This window comes from Leishmania infantum, chromosome 25 (assembly GCF_000002875.2).
Source record: "Leishmania infantum JPCM5 genome chromosome 25".
Classification (NCBI taxonomy): Eukaryota; Euglenozoa; class Kinetoplastea; order Trypanosomatida; family Trypanosomatidae; genus Leishmania; species Leishmania infantum.
Genome location: NC_009409.2, coordinates 276,654 through 291,412, shown reverse-complemented (window position 1 = coordinate 291,412; position 14,759 = coordinate 276,654). Strand labels below are relative to the sequence as shown.

The 14,759-nt window shown below is 59.0% G+C and overlaps 3 protein-coding genes across 3 annotated transcripts; all 3 read right to left on the bottom strand.

The window, feature by feature from the left end:
* Positions 1-3,052: 3,052 nt before the first annotated feature.
* Positions 3,053-3,784, bottom strand: LINJ_25_0830 (conserved hypothetical protein; the record flags this gene model as incomplete). The annotated part of the gene is made up of 1 exon (XM_001466076.1): positions 3,053-3,784. The coding sequence occupies one exon, from the start codon at positions 3,782-3,784 to the stop codon at positions 3,053-3,055; it is 732 nt and encodes a 243-aa protein (XP_001466113.1).
* A 491-nt stretch (positions 3,785-4,275) lies between these two features.
* On the bottom strand, positions 4,276-7,782 carry LINJ_25_0820 (hypothetical protein, unknown function; the record flags this gene model as incomplete). Its single annotated transcript, XM_001466075.1, has 1 exon — positions 4,276-7,782. The coding sequence occupies one exon, from the start codon at positions 7,780-7,782 to the stop codon at positions 4,276-4,278; it is 3,507 nt and encodes a 1,168-aa protein (XP_001466112.1).
* A 4,137-nt stretch (positions 7,783-11,919) lies between these two features.
* On the bottom strand, positions 11,920-12,840 carry LINJ_25_0810 (hypothetical protein, unknown function; the record flags this gene model as incomplete). Its single annotated transcript, XM_001466074.1, has 1 exon — positions 11,920-12,840. One exon carries the CDS (start codon positions 12,838-12,840, stop codon positions 11,920-11,922), a length of 921 nt encoding a protein of 306 aa, XP_001466111.1.
* Positions 12,841-14,759: the final 1,919 nt, after the last annotated feature.

Genomic DNA, 14,759 nt, shown 5'->3' with positions numbered 1-14,759 from the left:
GTGCACACAGACAGGCAGGACAGGCACTTCTCTCCTTTACGGTTGCTGCTTTACACGCCTACAGAAGAGCGTCAGCTGTTGGACGAGGGAGGGATACCGTGGAGAGGGTGAGCGAAGGGACGGAAGTCAAGGACGAATTGAGTGCCGAAAGCCGGTCCAACCGCGGCGAACAAGGACAGACGGATAGATGACCTTAATGATGATGCGCTGGACGATGTGCTACTCCTTGTTGCTCTTCCTATCGTGCCGCTGCTGCCCACCGGTGCCTCTACTTGTTGCTGAGGACGCGCTCCCGCCTTCCCTCTTTCGCTTTTCGTTTTTCTTTTTGCGTTTCTGCTGCGTCGCCACAAAAGTGGCGAACACCAAGCACGTGCGACCCTGTGGCGATGGTGGCGGCTGCTTTCGTATCTATGCAATATGAGCTCAAGCTCAGTTGAGCACAGGGAAAAAGAGGGGGAGGGGGTGTGCGTGAAGGCTGGAGGAGTCACGCCCCACAGCGAGAGAGAGAAGGTGAATTATCAGATCTTACGGCGAGAAGGAGCGTCGAGCGCACACGCAGACGGGCGGAGGTGAAGGGCAGAAAAATCACACACGCAAAACGCAAGGGAAAAAACGTACAGAACCAGAAATGTACCACCACAAGAGCATAAGACGCAGGAGAAGGCGATGCAACGATGAATGGGGCGGATGTCCGTCGGCGTGCTACAGGGTAAAACGCCCAAAACGAAAAGGGGGGGCGGGGTGGAGAAGACACGACAGTTAGTACCAGCGACAGCGTCTGCGTGTGCACGATGCGTCTGCCTACGTGCGCACGATTGATGTGAGGATGCCCAAAGAAAGGAACAAGACAAAACAAAAAGGGTAGCCCGTAAAGAGATATATACAAGGGAGGGTACAGCGACGGCAGAGGGGACGGAGAGGCAGAAAGTCATGCACGCTGGCGCTCCGTGGATGGACGAAAAGGTAACCGCACACGGGGTACAGAGGGAAAGTAAAGAAATGAAAAAGAAAGAAACACCCTTTTGCGAGGTCTTGATGGAAGAGGTCGTCGCCGTCGCGACCAGTGGAGGGAATGGTGGCGAGCTGCTCGCTACGGATGATGCCTTTGGCGCTTCCGGCGTGCTTCTGTAGGGCTATCCTTCGCGTGCCTGGATCTGTGTCTCTGTCTGTGTGCAGGCACGCAAGTGCGTCGCGTGGAGGAGGAGGGGGCAGGGGTCGGCAGGAGAGGCGGGAGTAGGGCAGACACAAGTGCTGTTCAATGACACAGCACAGACGCCCACACACACACACACACACAGACAACAGCGATGATGGCACAGTCGTTTACTTCCTCACGTCTCCGTCAAAGACAAGGCAGTTTATCGTGCGGTGCTGCGGGAGAAGCACTCAAAGGGGGCGGAGGGGTGGTGGCGGGGTGGCACACGCGCATGCACACACACACACACACACACACGAAGAGATGACGAAAGATTCGCGTGCGTGTGCACGTGTGTGTATATGGCTGACCTCTGGCACACAATCAAAAAGAAAAGGAGGTACGGTTCTATTATCGTCTTCAATGGCGTGTTGCAAGACACGTGATGAAGGCCGAATGTGGAAGGAGGTGGAGAGACTAGTTGCTAATCAAGAATGGCGGACGAAGAAAGGAGAAGTGGATGGGCCTCAGTTGCCGACTACTACTTTTCTTCTTGTCTTTCCTTTGATGATCGCGGCGCGTGGAGACACACGCGTAGACCACCGCTCAAGAAAGAGGAAGAAATAGTATGTGCGTGTATGTGTATGCGCAAACAATGGCACCTGTCTGCGACGTCGGTCTCCCGCTCTTCTCCTTTTTTTTTCCGGTCTGCTTTATTCTTGCGTGCTTGCAGTGAAGCTGTTTCTTGACGAGAGACGATCACGCACGTGGGTTGGGGACAAAGCCGCACTGACGTGATGTGCGCGTGGGGTACGTGACCGGGGGGGGGTTGAGAGATGGAAGATGGTGGAAGCGAAGAGGAAAAAGAGACGAAAGTGTGCACATGGCAAAGAGGAGCTTTCAAGGTCATCAGTGGTAAGTGTGTGTGCGTGTGTTTTCGAGGGTGGGTGGGGTGGGGGTTAGCGGACTTGCAAGTCGCAGCGGAGGAAACCTAAGGACACCTCATCACGAGACAGCACACGCAACACACGATGGGCAGCATGTGCACGTCTAAGCCCACGCTTGGCCGTGCTGTGGGGACGCTGACGTGGCACTCCCGTTTCGAGCCGCCAAAATCGCTTGCTTCCGGCGCCGCTTTGTTGCTTACTGGCACACACGCGCGCGCGCGCGTTGACAAGGACTCTCTCCTACTGTGCGACGTCTGGGTCGCATCACAATATTTCCAGCTCATGTTCGTGTTGTGCATTCTCTTACGACCTCACAAGTGTCTTATCGGTTCCACAACGCACACACCCGGATACCCTCCCCACAAGAGGGAGACGTACAGTATATGCACGGCGACTGATGCGCGCTCGTCGGAGCCTGTGTCATGGGCTATGCACACGCGTGCACTGGGGAGGGGCCGAAACAAACAAAATGAGAAAGAAAAAAGCGGCCGGCAGGGTTAGCGATGGTGCATATAAAGAGATGTCGAGAAGCCCCCTCCCCCTCTGTTGAGCCGTGAGGCGAGAAGGTGAGGAGGGGATGGCCGGCGGACACGCGCGAATAGGGAGAGGGGGAGAGTGAGAGAAGGTGCCTGGGGTGTTGGGAGGCCTGTGCCTATGTCAGTGAATAGGAGAAAGGTCGATGCAAGAGGAGGAGACCGCCTGGGCAGCAGGAACAGACAAGAATCGGAGGGCTGCAGCAGCGCCTAGTGAAAGAGCAGAGGCAGGGGAGAAGGTCCACGGAGCAAGCCGCATAGCCCCCTCCCGTCCCCTCTCTGCTGTCGCTTGTGTGTCGTCCTGCAGGCACCCGTGCCGCCTGCCCCAGGCCCCTCTCGCTTCATTATCACCCCCCCCTCGTCTTAACCCTATACCTTCCTTCGTAGCACGCAATTGACCAACACAAAAAAGCAGACGGAGCACAACGGTGCTCATCCTATGGCCGCTGCGTTGCAGCGAACGGCGTAGAAGACGTGGTCAACGCTGGGTCCATAACCACCTGGTAGTCGCCCTCCGCTCCGCCAATGCGGACGAAGCTCTCGCCCTTGGCCTTCAGGATGTCCTCGATGTTCGTGGCCGTGTCCTCCATCCACCCAAGGTTGTCGGCCAGCAGGTGCTTCGCGCGGCAGTTGGGGCACTCCACGATGACAATGCCCTTGGTGTAGGCGTGCTTGCTGAAGCGCTTCACCATGCGGTAGTCGCACGGACCGCAGGTGAAAGCGGCCACCATGTCACCATCCGCTGGGCCGATGCCGGCGCCGCCCATGACGGAGCTCTTCTCCTTCTCTGGTGCTTGCAGGGCGGCGATGATGCGCTGCTGGTCTTCCGGGGAGAGGTGCTTGAGATGCTCCGCCACGGTCGTGGTAGAGGCAGTGGCATCGTCGTGTGCAGCGAGACCAGTGGGCGCTGCGGCTGATGTGTCCGTCAACGGCGTCTTTGCCTCTGAATGGCCGCGGCTGGGATTGTCACTCGACGACGACCCAGTCGAGCACCAGCGGCGAGAAGAAGCGGCCAAAGACGCCGCGGAGAAGGATGCACAAGACGACTGTGCCTGCAGCGCTGGCTGCAGTCTCGGAGCCAGCGCACTGGCCGCACGGGTGCCGGCGCGCAAGCCGCGGAGCACCGCCGGACGCCTCGGCACGGAGAGAAGTGCGGGGCGACGAAGCATGACTTGAGCTCATATGTTGGCGTGTTTAGGGCAGAGTGGGAAGGAGAGAGTGGGGATACGTGAAGAAGATGCGGGGAGATGCACACGCGCCACTTCGATACCTTTCCCGTTGAACGCTCGCGGAAAAGGGGGACAGGGGGTCCCAGTGGACAAAGTCGGACCGTTTCGTCGCTTTCCTCAAGCTCTATCCCCTCCAGGACTTATCACCCTTCTGTGAAGAGATAGTAAATAGGAGCGCACATGTCCTGTGCAGGTCCCCGTCCATCCATAAAAAGCGGCGCCGCGTTGCGCTCCGCCGCCACACGCCCACCTTCGCGTTAGTTATGTTTGGTATGTCTTCCTCTGCTTGATTGTTCTCACGCGCGATCACTGGCGTCCAGCACATTCACCCACAGACTCCACTTGCCGCGTCATCCCATCCCACCGCCACCGTCGCCACCATCCCCGCTTCTCACGCCGCGCTTTCCACAGCCACGGCAAGCCCACATGATCTAGTCGGCGCGCGAGTCAGCGGCGCGGCGCGGCCCATCCCATTCGCAGTGGCGCAACACAAGACCGTCGCCGCCTCGGCCGAAGTCAGCGCTGCGCTTGCTTTTCGGACTTGCGAAGAAGGACTGCGTCGTGATGGAGCGCAGCGAGGTCGCCATGGCAAGCAGCACCGCACCGCTCACGATGGACGCGACCAGCCCGCAGAGACCCACCAGACTCATCATGGTGGTGAAGCGCGGCAGATCGGCGGAGTTCGTCTCCACCGTCATTGCCGCAGCCCCGGTCGGCACAGCTGAGAGTGGGCGATCGCAGTGGTGCAACGTAAAGATAGATTGCGTGGCGATGCCGTCGCTGACTACGGTGGCCGACAGAGGCGGCGTCGCCCTATCCACCCTCAACACCGATCCGTCTCCAACCATGGCAACCGGCGGCGAGGACGCGGCTGGCGGGCTGGAGGGGAAGACCATGTGCATGAACATGAAGATGCCCACGATCGAGAGCAGCAATCGAGGCGCGACAAGCAGCCAGTCGTACGTCACGTACGCCAGCGCACGCAGCGTCAGGTCAGGGGCGTGGTACTCCGTGGAGACGGCGAAGCGAGAGGGACGGCCAGGCACTACCCACGGATCGCGGCGGCCAACCGACGGCGAGAAGGTGATGCTGTTGGTGACAATAGGCGAGACCGTGCGGAAGACAAACTCTCCGTCTGAGGCAGTGGCATGACCGACCGTGCACGCAATCACTCGGTGCGCCGAGGCCGACGCCGCACCCTCCGCTGCTGCCGAAGCCGGTGAGCCGCCGCCAGTATGAAGCCGCCTCTGAACTCCGCCGCCGGTCGACACCTGCCGCCGAGTGCGCACCTTCGCCGGTCGAGGACATGAGAAGCTCTCCTTGAGGCTGAAATTCGCCGTCCACGGCGCCTCCGTAAAGCTGTCGTGGCCAGAGACGTTCGACGCGACGGACAGGCCGCTCCACCCGCGTGCAGTGGATGAAAACCACATCGACTGGCGCCGCGCACGATCTACTCGTTCGCGAGAAGCGTGTGACAAACCCGCGTGGCTGGTGGGGCTGTCAGTGGGGCCGAAGGGCCTGTGCTGCGGAGACGCCGCTGGTGCAGCATAGCCGGCGCGCGCGGCTGTCTGCAGAGGTCGTCGGCTCCGATGGATCTTGTATAAACTCCACGCGCAGAGAAGGTCCAGCACAGGCACCATACCAGGGCAGAGCAACAGCACTGCCGAGGCGCCGCACTGCCATGCACCCGACCAGGCTGGCAGCAGGTGCTGCACGAAGGCCGCCAGCACTGGAGCCGGCTTGGCTGCCGGCTGTTGTGCCGCAGATGAAGTGGCTCGAACCGTGTAGGCTTCCCACGCAAAGAGAATGATGGTCATTACCACTTGCACCGCGTAAGTGCACAGCAGCACCACCCCGCATGCCTGGAGAGAATGATACCACGCACACCATACAGCCCAGCTGCAGAGCGCGACGAAGCAGCTGGCTGCGGTAGCGATGAGCAGACATTGACGACGCGAGCGCCAGCCCCATCCCTCCCAGTCAGCGCGGTGCTGCGCGAGGATCGTCAGGTATGGAATCGCCTCCGCGCTCCACGCCAGCCGCTCTAGATCCATGATGAGCCGCACGGGCATTCGAACGCGCTGGTCGCGGACGAGCAGCTTGAAAGCCTCCACCTGATGCAGCTGCACCGCCATCTCAACTGGGGTTGCGATGAGGCGCTGCAGGGCATCCTCGGAGAGAGACTGCCGCTGCGCCAGGCAGTAGGAGTCGCGCAGCACTGAGGCCGCCTTCGGCAAGCGGTTAGGAGAAAGATGTGGGTGCTGCAGGAGCCATGCAACAACTTCGACGTTACCGGCCAACACGGCCATCTGCAGCGGTGTCGTGTAGAAGCCGGAGTTCACTTCGATCGCGGGGTGGTCAAGCAGGTACAGCAGCACGGCCTTCCAGTGCTGCGGTGTCCGCAAGCGATGAATAGCGGTGTCCTGTCGGAAGGCGGGGCTGTGCTGCACGTCTCTGTCCTCTCCATGCGCCGCCGCCGTAGCGCCCTCGTGTAAATCGTCCATGGCCCAGGCGGCCGATGCATTCCTGAAGAGCGTCTTGTCGCGCTGCCATAGCGGCCCCATGGCTTTCGAGGACACCGATGCAGATGGGGCGCCGCCATAGGTTGCTGCTGCAGCAGAGGAAGATGCCGCTCCGCTGCCATCAGCGTCATCAGATGAGGGGCTGTGAAACCCATGTTTCGCTGGCGCCCTCGCACCACCGTTGCCTCCACCTGCAAGGAACGGGGAGATGGTGCGCACCCCTTGCTCCGCCGTGGAAGGCAGAGGCAAGGACGGCGGTGTGATGCCGCGCTGGGGCTTCCGGCTGTGTATCGCCGCCGAAGCGGTGGTCGGCGGTGGCTGCTGCGCTGCTGCCGCGATGGAGCTACACATGAGGAACTGGCGTAGCGCGTACAAGAGCGCCGACGTGCCCTCGCTGTTGACAAAGTGGTTCACGTCGACCCCCGCAGCAGCGCCGAGGATGTGCATGGCCTCGGTGTTGCCCATGACAACGGCCGCATAGAAGGCACTGCCATAGTTGGGCTTAATGCGGTGATGAGAGACCAAAAAGGGCAGCACTTGCTCATTTTGATGGCACTGAACGGCGACTCTGAGGGGAAAGCCCAGGTTGGGCTCCAGCTCTTCAACGGAGAGAAGACGCGTCAGGACATCCATGTCACCCACGCCGGCGGCAACGGCCACCGGCGCGCACATGGACCAGTTCCACCGCTTGAACATCAGCAAGAGCCGCACCAGCTCGACGCGGAGGCACGGAAGGGGGTGCTGCACAGCCACGTCTACGACACTGGCGCCGACGTGGAGCTTGTCGGCATTGAACTGAGTGAGAAGCGCTTGCACCGGCTCGAGCACGCAACGGCAGGCGGCGCGGATGTAGGCAGTCGTGGGGCTACTGGCGAGCGAGTCGCCTTTGTCGCTCCAGCTGCCGGCGGAGCGGCTGCGAGGCAGCCGCGACGCCACCGTGGGTGCGGTTGGCGAACGTGGGAGGGGCAGCGCAGGTGGATTCTCTAGATTCGCCGCCACAGACGTCGCAAGCGGCGAGGTTACGGAGGGTGTTAAGGAGGGAGAGGGCGTGCGCAGTGGCATGGCAGCATCGGCCGCCGCGATGAAGGCGCTACGCCGCACCATCACCTCGGCCCTCGTCGCCAGTGCTGGTGATGAGGTAGCGGAAACTCTGCTACACGGTACAGCAATGCCCTTCACCTCCTCAGGAGCGCCGGCATGCGGCGCCTCCGCCGCGGAGGCAGGCTTGCAGTCAGCGGGCACTGGAGATGCTGGCGCAGCTGTCGCGGCAGGCCCTCTCACCTTCAGCAGCGCTTCTAGTGAGGAGTACTGGTAGAGGCTAGTGACTGCACGCCAGAGGGCCGCCTCGCACGGCTGCTGTGGCAGCGGCGTCGTGTAGCTGCCGTCGGAGACAAAGGGGTCCCGCGGCCACGACATGGCGGTGATAGCGAGAGAAATGCAAAAAGAGAGCAGGAGTTGGGGGAGGATAGGTTGCGATACTAAATACTGAGAAAGAGGCAGCCACAGTCTTCAGATACAGAGAGGTAAAGAAACAAGCCTTGGCACCACGCGGCTAGCACGGAAGAGAAGGGGAGAGGGGGAGGAGTGACGTCCGACTTAGACACACACACAGAGACGAAAAGTGAAAGTAGAAAGAAACAAAACGAAAGCGATCATACCACAACTCGAGTAACAGCGGCTGCCGCAGCAGCAGAACTACAAGTGACCGCTGCGGTGTGGTCGAGTTGTGAAGATACGTGAATTCGCGGACGGGAAGCAGCAGCAGCAACAACGAAGGTCAAGGCCCGAGACGGTCCAGTCGGCAGGCGCTGACGGAAAAGGAAAGCCACAACCAGGAAAAGGCAGCAACGGAAAGCTCCTGCGTCGATAAGTGTGACCCGCCCCCAACGGAAAAGGGGGAGGGGGAGGGGCGAAGAGAGCGTGTGTGTACGACCGCCAGGAGGTCCCTCGAAAAACAATCAAAAACGAAATAAGTGTATGTGGGGCGGGGTGAGGGACAAGCTACACGTGCATCTAGAAGATGAGGAAAGGCACACGCCACCCGAGATGGCCGAGGGGGAGGGGAGATGAGATCAGATGCACGCCTATCTGCGGGTGCGCAAACACGCACACAGACACACAGACAGACATACACGGTCGGGGAGAATAGAGCGGACAAGTGAGGATAAGAGAAGGAAGATGCGACGGCGCGCAACTCCGCTTTGGATGACTGACCGTGGCACGTGCTGCTCCTCCACTGTATCAAGGCACAACAGCATTAAGGTGCTGCCACACTGCGCCCCTTCAACCTTGATGAACGCCGGTGTTCTTTCCAACTTCGTCCTTCCTTTCTCCTTTCTTGCCGCCGTTCCAGGGCCCACTGGCGGTGTTACCAGCCAAAAAAAAAAGGAGGGGGAAGGTGTTATTATCGCACACCCTGTGCTAAAAGAACGAAAGACACAAAATAAATAGCGGCGATGCGGGTTGACGCACGGAGGGAGTGGCGGTGGCAAGTGCGGGGCGGGTGGGGGCATCCACGAGTGAGCCCGCCGGCGCGGGGTGCAGCGAGCGCAAACATAGACACACGCACACGCACGAGAAGAAAGGAAAGCGTGAGAGAGAGAGAAAGCGACAAAAGGGGGAGACGACAGGTAAGAAAAGTGGTCAGAGGGATGTGAAGGAGGGGGGGGGCGCGGCATAGAGCGAGTCGGTGGTGGGCCCCCAGAAGCCGACTATAGTGGGCATCGACGCGCGCATCCATAGACGATCGCCCTTGCATACGATCACGAGGATGTGCATGCATGCGACTGAGTCCCAAACGAAAAAAGAAAAACAAGGGAAAAAGGCTCTGACACCATGCCAGCACCTTCACAGAGAGAGAGCCGCTCTGACACTGTAGCGTGCCCTTCTTGTTTTGCTTGATTTTATTTCTTTTTTTTTGTGTGTGTGTGGGGGGGGGGAGGAGGGGAAGGGCTCCTTATTCAGGTTTGTTCGGAGAGAAGGCGAGAGAGAGACAGAGAGAGCGCGTGTGTATGTGTGTGAGCATGTGTATATTGGGTTCGCCGCTCCACTTTCTTCTCTCCTCTCTTTTATTCGTTGGGCATCGCACAATATCCATTACGCGCGCAGACCTTCATAATCTTCCTCCGCGCGCCAAAGTGTATATGCATGTATGTGGGCATGCATGTGTGTGCGTGTGCGCGCGTTTTGCATGCGCGTCAGCATGCACGGATGCAGACACACGCACACGTCCACACGCGCGGGCTTTTCGTGTGAAGCAAACAACAGTGAAAGGCGGGCAGAGAGAGAGAGAGACACGCACCCAGCGCCGGCTCTCGGCACGTGGACAACACGCCTCCTCCGCCACCACCACCAGCAGCACCGCCAATACGATGAAGAGCAGCGATAAGAGTACTACATAGAAGACGCTAAACGGACAACACAGACAGACGAAGAGGACAAGACAAAAAATGGTAAAACACAGGTGGAAAGCGGTGGCGCACTAATAGAGAGACGAGAGACAAGAGACCTCGGGGGCGGGTGGCTTTACACTCCTCATGGGGAGCAACCCGCCGGAAACAAGGGCGATACGCGCACACACACGGACACGGACATGCACAGAAGCACGGAGGAGAAAAGGTACCGAGCAAACAAAAGGTTTTCATGCAAAAGGCTGACCGATCGTGCCCGCGCCCCGCCCCGCTACACGCAGCAACGCACGCGGGCACCACTCACAGACAGACAGAGGGACAGTGGGGAGAAGAACCCCACACCGACGCCCCGGGCAGTAAGGCGGAGGCGGGGGCGGAGGAGTGGCACACGAAAAAGGAAAGCAGAGGGACACACAACAGAGAGGGAGAGAAGCGCCTCTGGCTTGGAAAAATCACGAGTACGCACAGATTTGCACAGGCACAAAATTACGGCAGAGTTGCATCGGCATGGTGGCAGAGGGAGAGAGGAGAGAGGAGAGGGGCGGGGACGGGGGCGGGGGCAGGAGTTGCTACGCCTTGACGCCCTCCATCCTTCCAGGTTTTCTCTTCGTGATCCAACACATCGTAGCTCCAGCAACGGAGGCGCCCTTGCATGCACACCCGTGTGATACTCGTGTACGTGCGTATGTGCCTCAGCTGAGGCGTATCCGTGGGCGGGTGGGGGAAGGAGTTCACGGAGAGTCGAAAGAAGAGAAGCGCGAAAGCACGTAGACGAATAGGAGGAATGCAGTCCTGCGTTGTCATCTCAGCCGTCGCTAGCGTCGTCGTCGTCGCGGCGACGTGTGGGGTAAGGAGGGGGAGGGGGGAGGGTACGAGCGACTAGAACAGCACCATGGAGTTGGCACACACATGCGCACGCGCGCGCACTCCCATGCACGAGATACCAAGGGCCACGTAAACAGAGCTGTAGAGGCAGAGAAAGGCGTCACAGCCAAGTGCATTGAGAGCCCCTGGTGCCGAAAAGGGCACCAACACAAGGAAGCAAAACAAAAAAAGAAACGAATGGAAAGCAGCAGCATTGACCGCACATGCACACGCGCGCGCATGAGGGAAAAGCGAAAGGGATGAAGAGATAGAAAAAGAGGGAGGGAAGGGGGACACGACATTGCTGGCACACACAGCTGACAGCCTATGCGAGCGCATACAGCGCCACGCACAGAGAGGAGAGACGTACAGAAGAAAACAAGACGCACATATACCTCGTGAGCATACTGCCCACCACATAACGAAAAAAAAAACGTTTCTTTTTCATTTAGCCCTTAGAAGGCATTGCCGATAGACATGACATTTTCTTCGCTCTCATACTCTTGGCACCTCACGCGCAGCCGTCTTGCACACCAACACACCAGCCCCCCTCTTCCCCCCACACACAGAGAAGAGGAGAACCGCATGGAGAAAAGGAAAGCTATACCGTACGCGCAAAAAAAGGGAATCAAGCAACACCTTAAGCACTGACGACCATGAACAAAAAACGCACAGAAGCCAGCAAACAACGAAAAGCAATGACAGCAGCAACCGTTGGAAAATGGGAGTAGCGAGCGGGCTAGAGAGAGGGTGAGGGTGGAGAATACTAACAAGCATGCACACACACACACACGCAGCATAGCGCGTATACGCGGGAAAAAGAAAAAGCGGGAGGAGAGAACACAAACGGGGGAAGGCAGCACGCGCGCACACATACACATACGCGCAGCGCGGAAGATAAGACATCCGCTGCCGCATACACGCGCACACTCAAACGCTTACTCATCTCCCTCTCCTTTATGTCGTGCTCCCCAGTGCACACACGCCCGCGCATGAGGGTGAGCCTGGTCATAAGGACGAACGCGTGTCTGCGCGGCTACGAGAAGTTTCGTGCGCCGCGCATGCGGATGCGCGCACGGGGTGGAGTGCCACGACTTCACAGGCAAAACGTCGACAACCGAAAAGGGGCCATCAACGACCGAGCAAATACGTAAACGGAAGAGAATCACGGCGGACTCCGCCAGAGCTGCTACCATCAGTGGTGCTCCTACGATGTGCGCATGTGGAGCACAGGTGGACTCTTGGCTTGCGTAGCGTCCTCACCTTCCGTAACTCTGGCTCACAGTGGCGCCGGGGCACCCGCGTTGTTCGATGGACTCAGGGTGCCCGGTACCTGCTTCTGGTCCCCCGGCTGCGGCGACTGATCTTGCAGGGGCTGTCCGCTGTAGTTGTAGTACGCCGGCTGCGCCACCGGGTACTCCGGCGGGGCGCCGTAGCTGTACGGCTGGCCGGCGGGCATGTTGCCTGGGTAGTAGCCCGGGTTCGGTGGCGGAGCAACGTTGTTGGGGTAGTATGGCTGCTGCGGGTACTGGGGCTGTTGCTGCTGCTGATCGCTCTCTCTACGACGCCTCTTCTCCCCAGCCGAGCGCGCTGCACCAGAGGCGCACAAGGCAATACAGCAGGCACAGAGCCCGGCGCAGAGAGCGCCGAGAAGGAAGTCGCCGCCGTCTAAGCCGTACTCGCTCTCGCGCATGTACACCAGCAGCAACATCTGCTCAGCCGCGTCCGCGCTCGCGTCGTCGTTGCACCGCAGCACGGGGCCGGAGGCGAGCACGTCGCGAAGGGTTGCGGTGTTCTGAAGAGGAAGGAAAGCCTCGACGGCCTCTGCCCCCTCCGAGGAGACCGGTGGCACGAGAATGGCAAAGAAATGAGCATTGGCCAGTGAGTTCGTGTTCTGCTGCTCCTTGTCATCCGCAGCGGCGTGACGGCCACTTGACAACGCCACGGCTTCCTGTTCTTGCAAGAAAGCCCGAATAGCATGGATGGGCGTGTCGGGCGACATGCAGAGCTGCATGCCAGGGAGCTTGCGCAGTTCCTCCGTCGCCGCCGCACTACCGGTCGCAGCCGCGGCGAGCGCCCTATCGAACACTCTCTGTGTCTTATAGGTGGCCTCTACACACAGGACAGACACGAGCGATTCACCGGCGCCCTCCATCGGCGCGCTCGCCGCCACAGACACGATTTTACCTCGGTCGGCCATGCGGTGCGCGCGAGAGACGGAAAGACCAGCAGAAGAAACACACACACACACACAAACAGAGCAATGAAAGCAACGGTGCACACGACAGAGGAAGGTGGGTGAGGGGAGGCCGCTTGAGTGCAATACAACGAGGTGGTTGGAGGAGAACCTGTGTAACTGTTATGGGAGGGATAGTAGGTAGGTGGAGGCGAAAGAGAAAGTCAGAGAGAGGGAGAGAGGTGAGCCGAGTGCGTGCATATGTTGTGTGTACGGGGCGCATGTGTACGAGCGTGTGTGCCAGCGTGAGCACCCACACACGCGCACGCACAATAATGGTGAAAGGTTCACAAAGAGAAGACGAGGAGGACGGGAGTAGCGTATGTGCGTGTGTGTATGCGTGGTGGGGGAGGTGCGCTGGTCATTGGCCCTTTTCCCCCCACTGCATCTTGATGCCTCCGTGAACGCGCACGCACTAAGACGAAGAGCCGCACACACACACACAAAAAGCGCTACACGTACGTGTCTCGTGCAGCAGGATCTCATGTTTGCTTTCCTTGTGTTTCTGTTTGTTCAGCCGCTCCTCCGCCCCTCCCAAACACTTCGCACGAGGCATTCCCTCACCTGCAGCACGTATAACTTACTCAGGGGGCGGGGCGGGGAGAGGAAACGGGGAGAAGAAGACGTGGTGAGGCAGGAAACCGGAGAAATGGTGTGATGTATCCGGGAGGGTAAGGAGGAGCGAGAGGAAGAGGTCAGAAGACACACACACACACAAGCTCACACAAGCGCGCAAGCCATGAAACAAAACCAACGGAAAACAAACAAGAAGACACATCGAAGATGCACGCAAAGAAAGAGGGGAAAGGAGAGCACACATATGGGAAGGCGGTGACTGTCACGACGGCACCGCTTCTTCAAGCCACCCTACACACGAAGATAGACACACATACACAAACAAAATCGCTTCCATCCTTCCCACCTTTCGTACCCAGCTTGCACAACGGCAAGAAAAAAAGAAAACAATAAAAGAAACACCGGCAGCCCACAAGCCCCTCGCCCTCTCTTTCCCCTTCACACACGCATGCATACAAACAACACAGAAATCCGCAAAAAAAGAAAAAGAAGGGAAGAAAGTTGGAGGAGCCTTGGCGCACCACCTCCATGGAAAAGTAAACCGAGGGGCCAAACCTACGCCGCTAGGTGCCGCCTTCACCACAACACACACTGCAGAGAAGGAAACGAACAATGCCATACAAATGAAGAAGAGGAGGAAGGCAGGAACTGGGTGAGACACACGGCCATATGGGAGTGGGAGGGATAAAGAGAGAGAAGGAGAGAGGGAGGGAGGGAGGGAAGGAAGGAGAGGGGTGTAGAGACACACACATATATATTAAAGACACCCACCCACGTAAAAGTAGAACATATTGCCTTCTTCTTGTTCTGCTCCACATGGTCATCCCAACACGAGCAAGTCAGCAACAAATACGCGCCTGCAAAGCCACAGCTGTTCACTTTTCACTATTGCACTGCGTCTATGACGAGGGATCTGGCCAACCAACACCGTTCGGCGTCGCACAACCGAGCGCAGTGCCACTGCATACAGCGCCGGCTAGGCCCATCGTTCACACTCGACGTCACCGCGACGCAACTAAAACATAACAACAGTAGCTGGATGCGTATACTTGTTGAATCATTGACACGGTTGGCGGTGAGCTGGTACGAACGTGATCATGACCGCACGCCTCTTCGGCACACCGCCAGCTCCGACTTGTCCGCCGGACACCGCGAGTCGCCAGCCGTCCCCAAGGGCAGGCTGCGCCGGCTACTTGGCATCCCCACGAAGATCGGGGCGCTGCGCCCTGTGCGATACCGCAGGTGGAGTGGCCCGGCATCGTCATGAGGGAGCATCAAGCAAAAGGACGAAAAGAAACAACAACAAA